This window comes from Macaca fascicularis, chromosome 6, assembly GCF_037993035.2.
Source record: "Macaca fascicularis isolate 582-1 chromosome 6, T2T-MFA8v1.1".
Taxonomy (NCBI): domain Eukaryota; kingdom Metazoa; phylum Chordata; class Mammalia; order Primates; family Cercopithecidae; genus Macaca; species Macaca fascicularis.
Window position 1 is genome coordinate 63,951,573 of NC_088380.1, and position 8,717 is coordinate 63,960,289.

Genomic DNA, 8,717 nt, shown 5'->3' on the forward strand with positions numbered 1-8,717 from the left:
TGACTTTTATTGATATTAAAATGGGAACTGCAAATATGGCCCGAATAAAAAACCATGTAGGCTTTACGTATTATTTTCTGACACAGTTAAAAAATTATTACTTGACAAAGATGAAGGGCCAGACTTCCTTATTCAAAAACTCACGCCATTTATCTTAATTCTGCTGCATCTGATACTAACTTCCTCTAGAGCCAGGAAACTTTGCAAGTGTTAAATAACCTGAAAGGAGGGAAAGAAGGAAGTAACCTACCAAAGTGGAAAAGAGGAACAAGTTCTAACCCAATGCAGATTTAAAACATAACCAAAAGAACAAAAGAGAGAGTTTGACACACCAATCTTGAGGTAAGTAAGAACTTGATTTAAGGTATTTGGGTGATTAAAAACTATAAGAAACAAGTTTGTCTTTAATTAATCAATGATTGTTATCTTATTACAGTTTTTAGAAAAAAATGCCTTATGTAGCTATAAGGGGGAAACCCAATTTACAAACTGAGAGTGATGTTGATGTTCCTTTACAATATGATTGTGCTTTGCTGTTACTTTGTTTCCAAACAGAAGGGCATCATCTTACTTGAAAATTCCTGAAGTTTCTCAGCAATTTGCGATTTTAAGAACAATGTCAAATTATTAGGTAACCTGTTGGAACTGAAAACAGAGTCTTCTTTCAAACTGGGCAAAGTGAACATTATTAAAGTGTTAAACTATATTTGAAGGATTATTGCTTAAAATATGTTTTTCATTATAGTAGGTCTTTGTTCATGTCTCACAGGTTTTTTTCCTGTAACGTTATTTCAAAGAAAATGATGCATTTTTTTTTCTGTAAAATGTCTTCTTGTCTTTATCTTGGTAAATATCTCTTAGACAAACAATTTTAATATTTTGGATGTACCAGAATATCCACTCTACATAGAATAACATAGATGGTAAAAATACCTTTCCTTCTTAAAAATTAAGAGGGCAATTTATTGCCTTATCCTCAGCTGCAGAAGTGACAACAGTTAGCCTTCCTCAACCCTCACCGTGACTTCTGTTGCAGGCCTAGTATCTTTCAAAAGTTGATTAATTTCAATCAATATTTAAAGTTTATTTTGTAAATTTACTTCAAATACTCTGGCAACTAATTTCTTTTTTTTTTTTTTCTTTTTTTTTTTCTTTTTTTTTTTTTTTTTTGAGACGGAGTCTCGCTCTGTCGCCCAGGCTGGAGTGCAGTGGGGAGATCTCGGCTCACTGCAAGCTCTGCCTCCCGGGTTCACGCCATTCTCCTGCCTCAGCCTCCGGAGTAGCTGGGACTACAGGTGCCCGCCACCATGCCCAGCTAAATTTTTGTATTTTTTTTTTAGTAGAGACGGTTTCACCGTGTTAGCCAGGATGGTCTCAATCTCCTGACCTCGTGATCCACCTGCCTTGGCCTCCCAAAGTGCTGGGATTACAGGCGTGAGCCACAGCGCCCAGCTACTAATTTCTTAAATCGGTAACCATGTGTATCATAAAATATCTTGCAGATAATTGGCGCTCCTCTGTTTCAAACAGAAAGTGAGGTCCTAATGATTAAAGTCATTTGGCTAAACTTTTGTCCTTGAACACAAGCGCGGCTGGCCTTATAAAGGAGAGATCCTACAGATTGTAAATCTTGTGTGGCGGACCATACAGTTCTCAACCTCAATATTACTCCCCAAAATTCCAAGGAGATTAAAACGTTTCTGCATCTGGGGTGCTTGTCCCTGTATTTTTATCAAAAAAATTTTATAAATTGGCTGCACATCTTATTTAATTTTATTATATGAAATGTCAAGTTAAATATGTGCATATTAATATATTCTAACCTTAGACAGATTTATGAACATTCATTACCATTAATCTTTTCATGAATATTCACTAAAAGAAGAGCACCATTTTGTGAATTTCTACTTTTCTTCTTCATTGTTACTATTATTATCATCCCATAAGGAGATTACTTCCTTCATTAACCGACGTTTAATAGATTAGTCATTCTATGTCTAATGCTGGTGTTGGTAATACAAAGGTAAATAATATATAATTTCCCACCTTCAAAAACCTCAGAGCTAATCAAGCTATACAAATTTAGTGACTGATGCACTTAGCATGTTACGGATATTTGGATAAATAATATTTTGGGGAAATTTTTACCTGAATTCTCAGTCAGTCACATTTTGGTTGTAAGGAAGTTACTTAACTTCTTTAAGCCTCTCTTCTTATCTATAAAATGATGGTACAAATAGTACATACTGCATACAGCAGCTGCAGGATTTAATGAGATAATCCCTGTAACAGTGTTTAAAAGCTGAAGCTCTTAACTAAACATTATTGATGATAACACTCCATAAATGATAATAATCATTTCACAGGTACTGTTGGATCTATGTCTACATGCAGACTGAAAATATACAGTAATAATGTTTTGTTCATAAAATCACAATGGAACATGCAGCCCAGTTGAACACTTCCCCTTCTTATCTCCTTGCCATTTTAAAGCATCAACAGAAAACAATGTAAAATCATCTTAGATGAAAGTTATTTTCTGAAAGCTATGAGAAAACCTGTGATACAAAGGCTTTTGAAAATACACTGGTTTACTTTAAAGGTCTCATATCATGTTTTAAGCATAAACTGCACCCTTGAGTTTTAAACTATCATCTTAAGCAATTAGATGCTGAAATTTGCAGTCATTTTTAAATGCGTTCTTTCATTCAATAAATATTGATTGGATGCATTTTCTGTGCTAGGTGTTGTGCTGTTCTCTAGGAACATACAGATGAAATGACCTGAACCCTGCCCACCATTTAACCGAGTAAGAATACAATTCTCTCATTTAGGTTATGGCACTATAGTAGAGAATGGACTCATTAATGAGGGATTGCAGAAGAAGGAATGGTTAAGAAAAAGACAAGGCCTCTGCCTGCTCCAAAGAAGGATAGGCAGGGCTTCACAGAAGAGGTGACAGGTAATGAAGATGATTGCACTTGTCTGCACATGTCCCATTTCTTCTATTGTGCTCAGAACATTATCTTTCACTTGAAAATTGTTAACCTAATTGTCAAAAACTATGTGGAGATCTAAGTGTTAAAACCACTCAGGCTTGAGCAGGGACAGGATTTTTCTAACTCTTTTTTCTTTCATCACAACAGGTAGTGTATTTTATATTAAAAGCAGAAGCTCACTATATGCTGGTGTTTAATGCATTGGTGAAAATCAGTAATTTTTCGATGTTAGATAATAAGTATGCAATTAACGTATTTTTAATTTATAGCAGGTTTCTGGATGGCAGATCATTCAACCTTCTTTTTTTTTTTTTTTTGAGAGGGAGTCTCGCTCTGTTGCCCAGGCTGGAGTGCAGTGGCACGATCTTGGCTCACTGCAAACTCTGCCTCCCGGGTTCATGCCATTCTCCTGCTTCAGCCTCCTGAGTAGTTGGGATTACAGGTGCCTGCCACCACGCCCGGCTAATTTTTTGTATTTTTAGTAGAGACGGGGTTTCACCTTGTTAGCCAGGATGGTCTTGATCTCCTGACCTCGTGATCCACCCACCTCGGCCTCCCAAAGTGCTGGGATTACAGGTGTGAGCCACCGCACCTGACATTCAACCTTCTTTTTCTTGAGTTTTCTACTCTGCTGTCATCTTCCACTCATTTCTGCTTCATTTTGTGATTCATTAACAGAAAAGGAAGCGGAATGGAATAAAATCCCCTTGATACAGTACAATTATACATGAATGGCTGTAATGTGAAGAGCATCACACACGAAGAGAGCCATCTTCCAAAAATAAGTTTATACACTCTCTCCTCTAATTGCATCAGGACTTTACCAGATAGCATTCTTTCAGCTCTGAAAAAGGAAATGCCTAAAAGAGCTTCCAAACTCATTTTTGAATAATACTAGGCTACAAGGAATTACATTGTGAATTCATTAAGGGTAACACCAAACCACTAAACAGCACTGTTCGTACAGAAATGTTGAAAAGCTGTGGAAATAATTTAGTGGCCATTTCTGTAGGAATTTCACTTCTTTTACTCTTAGTGGTTTGTGGAATTGGGTGTGTTTGGCACTGTAAACACCATGTTGCCACACGATTTACCTTACCGAGGTTTTTGCAAAGGAGAAGCAGCAGGAGAAAAGTCTGTACTAAAACATTCTTGGGCCCCCGCATCGTTGGCTTAAGGCATAAAATCTCAGTTGAAACCCAAGACCACAAATCTGCTGTCAAGGGAAATAACATACACAAAAACTATGAAAATGTGGAAGCAGGTCCTCCCAAAGTTAAAGGAAAAACCGATAAGGAACTATATGAAAACACACAGCAGTCCAATTTCGAGGAGCATATCTATGGAAATGAGACATCTTCTGACTATTATAACTTCCAGAAGCCTCGTCCTTCTGAAGTTCCTCAAGATGAAGATATATACATTCTTCCAGATTCATATTAGCTTTTCAAAATACTGACTTTTGTTATTGGATGACAAATACTCACTGTAATTTTTCAACAGCAAAGACCTGGAATCAAACTAAATGTTTATCAACAGTGGACTGGATAAAGAAAATGTGGTGACACCATAGAATACTATGCGGCCATAAAAAAGAACAAAACTAACATGGGAACAGAAAATCAAATACCACATGTTCTCACTTAGAAGTGGGAGCTAAATAATAAGAACACATGGACAGAAAGAGAGGAACAACAGACACTAGAGCCTACTTGAGGGAGGACGGTGGAAAGAGGGGGAGGTTCAGGGGAAAAAAAACTATCAGGTACTATGCTTAGTATACAGGTGATGAAATAATCTGTACACCAAACCCCCAAGTCACAAATGTTCCTGCATAACAAACCTGCACATGTACCCCTGAACATAAAATTAAAATTAAAATACTGAAAATAATTCACTGTGATTTTTATTGTACTGATGCCATTATTAATCAAGTTCTGATAAGTAGGTAGTCTCTGCTCTATCTCCACCTTTCTGAACCCTATGTGTATCACTTTGGATTAATTCTAGATATCTTCTCCACCCTCCTTGCCCCAGACTGAATCTGTATTATGTGATACTGAGTCTTCTTTCTAAATGTTACCTGTTATCTCTTTCCTTTATTTCTACTATTATCTTTATCTGGATCAGAATTATTGTCATAGGCTCCTAACTGGTCCTCCTGCTTCTAGTTTCTACCCACTCAATCAATTACCCATGGTGCTGCCAGATTTATCTTCAGAAAATATTCTCAACAGCAGCATCATTTATTTTGCTTAAAGTGTTTTAATGCCCCCTCTTTGCAAAAGACATAATACCCATAATTTGAACTCCAAAATTGATGATTTTCCACAGTTGGTTCCAATTCTGTTTTCCAATGACTTCTCCTACTATCTCTCATTTCTTTGCTTTCAGCAGAATCATCTCGAAACCTGCCAAACTTATCCTTCCTTCACAGCTTTGCTTTTCTCCCTCCTCTCTCAAGCCTGCTTCAGATTATAAGTTCTTCTGCACATCTCCTGAATCACTCCAAACCTGCATTTACCTTTTTATTTTCTGATATAAGTTTTGATGCCTCTTCAATTCTTAGGACATTTAAACATATGAATGTTGCCACAGCATTTTATTACCTAGCTTCATATGAAAATGTCTTAAATTCCCACCTGAATGAAAAGAAACTGCCTCTTATGATGTTCTAGGCATTTTTAGCCCAAATGCCTAGAACATCATATGAGGCACTAAATGTCTCATGTTTTACTGACGAGAATTGAACTGTACATTTTGCTGAGTAGTTTTGAGGAAAAGAATCTAATAAATTCATCTATTATTCATCCATGCAGTGAATATTTGTTGAGTATCTTCTGTCTACTTGCTATTGTGCTGTGCACATGGGGGACATGGGTTGGTGGAGGGGTTACAATAGTAAAAAGAGAGACATGGATCCTGAACACATACGGTCTAGTAGAAAAGAAAAGATAGTAAACAAATGAATACAATGCTGGTCATGAAGCTATGATAGCTCATCTCTAAATCTACTCTTTTATTTGCTCCTCTGAATTGCTTAACCTGGGCTTCTGCAAACATTTCTTTTGCCAGGTGGATCCATTCTAGGCTCTACCAATAGGGGGCACTAAGGAAGACTGAAAGGCAATAGGAAGCAACAGGGAATTGCTCCTGCCTATTCTCTCTCTCACCCCCACAGGAATTATTGCTATGCGGTTTACTCCAGCATCACTGGTTGTTTGCAGCTTTCTAGTTTCTTTCATCACTCCCAGGACCAGCTTCTCTGCAACCTGTCAGAAGTGCCAGCACCAGCTAGGTGCACCCTCCCTTAGACTCTCACAGCCAGACCCTCCTCCAACTTCCTGAAGTGGTGCAGGAGACAAGTGACACCCTCAGAATTCTGCATCCCAGCCCGGCAGGGCTCCTCCTCTGAGGTCTGGTAACTCTCAACCAAGATTGTTACAGTTACTATCTATGTAGTACCTGTGTCCCCTTTTTGTTTTTTCATCCTGCCAATGCCTGTTTAGCCAATTATCTATATTAAATTCTCTCTGTTAAAACAAATTGACATGATTTCTATTTCCCTAAGTGGATACGTATCAAAATGGTAGAAGGTGCTTTATAAAAAATTCTTCCTGTTTTTGAAAGCAATGGGGTTGGGTAGGAAAGACTATTTTCATTTTAATAGGGTGGTCAAAGAGGCCTCACTGGAGACCACTTAAATGAGACTTGAAGGCGGAAGGAAGCTATAATAAATGTGATGGGCAGAGGGTAAGAATGGGACCCACATGCGAAAATAATCTGGGGGCCTAAGAGAATTTATGGTGTTCTGGGAAGCCATTGTGGCTAGAGCTTCCTGAGGAAGGGTTGGAGGGACACCTGCTGGGTTGGTGAAGGAGGGAATAGGAGACCATGAGCTTCTTATAAGTCTTAGTATGTGGCTTTGACTCTAGTATAGGTGCAACGGGAATCAGTAAAGGGTTTTAAGCAGAGACATGATGATAACACTAGTATTTTTGAAAAGATTTACTGGGTTGAGAAGTGACTGGAAAGAGGCCAAAATGGAAGTGGGTAAGGCAGCTAAGGAGCTTCTGCATTTAAGTTAGACCAGAGTGGCTGCAGTGCAGATAAACACATTGACAGTGCTGCCTGTCCTTCAAGAAGATGACACAGGACTTACTGACGGACTCAGCATGTGTGCTTGGTAGGGGAGGGGTAAGACTGGGAGTGTGGGAAAGAGAAAAGTTTACAGGGATAATTGCAAAGTACTTTACGGAGATGAGGAAGACTTAAAGAAGAAACAGGCTTGGAGGCCGCATCGGTTAGGAATGAGTTGGGCTGTAATGGCAGAAAACCACACTCCAGGGGCTTGGACACTGATAGTTCCATTTATTTCACCTAAAAAGGAGGCTACAGTTAGGCATTTGATGGCTAACGTCAGCTCAATGATGCCATATAGACAGGCCCAGGCTCTTTCTCTATTTCCTCTCTGCCACCCTTAGTGTTTCAACTTTTATCTTCATCTCTATAGCCTCACGGCCACCATATGGCTGCTGAATCTTTAAGCCTTCTATTCATGCTTCAGTCATGAAGAAGAAATGAGGGGAAAGAGCAGCACCAGGAGATATCTATCTCATTGCTCAGAATCGTGTCACACAGACACCATCAGGTGTAGGAGTGCATGGACAATTGAATTTTTACCTTTGGTAACCTCACAGAGTGGGCAGAGAAAGAAAAGTGGAGTTGAAAATAGAATGTGATTCAGTCAACCTCTAATTCTTGTGACAGGAGCAAAATTCAGTTTTGAACATGTTTATTTTGACATTTCTTTATGTCCTGAGACCCAAGTAGAAGTATCCAGTTTGGTGTTGTATATGCACATTTGCATTTTGGAGGAAAGATCCTAGCTGGAGATGTAAATTTGATAGTCATGAGCATTTAGGTGGTATTTACAGGAATAATAATGGATGCCATCTCCTGGGAAGACACCAGGGGGAGCACAGAGTAGGGAATCAAGCAAGGAGGAAAGGGAGGAATCTATAAGTTTTCCAGAAATTGCAATATTTTGAGGATAAATTAATGAGGAGACTCTGGTAAAGATTGCTGAGAAAGAGTGGCCAGTGAGGAGATCTCTATATGGCATCATTAAGCTGATATTAGCCATCAAAAGCCTAACTGTAGGCTACTTGTTAGCTGAAATGAATGGACTATTAGTGTCCAAGCCCGTGGAGTGTGGTTTTCTCTCATTAACAGCTTAACTCATTCTTAATACGGCCTCCAAACCTGTTTCTTCTGTAAGGCTTCCTCATCTCTGTAAAATACTTTGCAATTATCCCTGAAGACTCTTCTCTTTCCCACACTCCCAGTCTTACCCCTTCCCTACCAAACACACACTGAGTTCATCAGTAAGTCCTGTGCCATTTCCTTGAAGGATGGGCAGCATTATCAATGTGTTTATCTGCACTACAGCCACTCCAGTCTAACGTAAATGTAAAAGCTTAAATGTAAAAGAAGTAAATTCCTGTGATCTCTAAAAGTGGTGGTTTATAATGTAAAATATGTGATATATTGACATTTGTCCATTATAATTGATTATCCAAAGTGTCAAAAGATGAAATTTCAACAGATTAAGTTTAAAGACTGAACTGGTTTTATTAGCAATTCATAAATCTGGCGCATCCCATTTAAAGGTTTAAACAGGTACTCCATTGGGCATGGCAGAAGAGTCTGTTTTTA

General features: G+C 38.4%; 1 protein-coding gene across 3 annotated transcripts; it reads left to right on the forward strand.

The window, feature by feature from the left end:
- Positions 1–284: 284 nt before the first annotated feature.
- On the forward strand, positions 285–4,880 carry GAPT (GRB2 binding adaptor protein, transmembrane). 3 transcript variants are annotated; one of them, XM_065546287.2, is made up of 3 exons: positions 285–342; positions 2,745–2,809; positions 3,678–4,880. In XM_065546287.2, exon 3 carries the CDS (start codon positions 3,969–3,971, stop codon positions 4,440–4,442), a length of 474 nt encoding a protein of 157 aa, XP_065402359.1. In that variant the 5' UTR covers positions 285–342; positions 2,745–2,809; positions 3,678–3,968; the 3' UTR covers positions 4,443–4,880. The 3 variants fall into 3 exon arrangements, with proteins under 3 accessions (XP_065402359.1, XP_015307009.1, XP_065402360.1); XM_015451523.4 differs by lacking the exon at positions 2,745–2,809; XM_065546288.2 differs by lacking the exons at positions 285–342; positions 2,745–2,809 and adding an exon at positions 2,819–2,962.
- Positions 4,881–8,717: the final 3,837 nt, after the last annotated feature.

What these genes read in the sequence shown, in the direction of transcription:
- GAPT (XM_065546287.2), top strand. Translation starts at nt 3,969, where the DNA reads ATGTTGAAAAGCTGTGGAAATAATTTAGTGGCCATTTCTGTAGGAATT.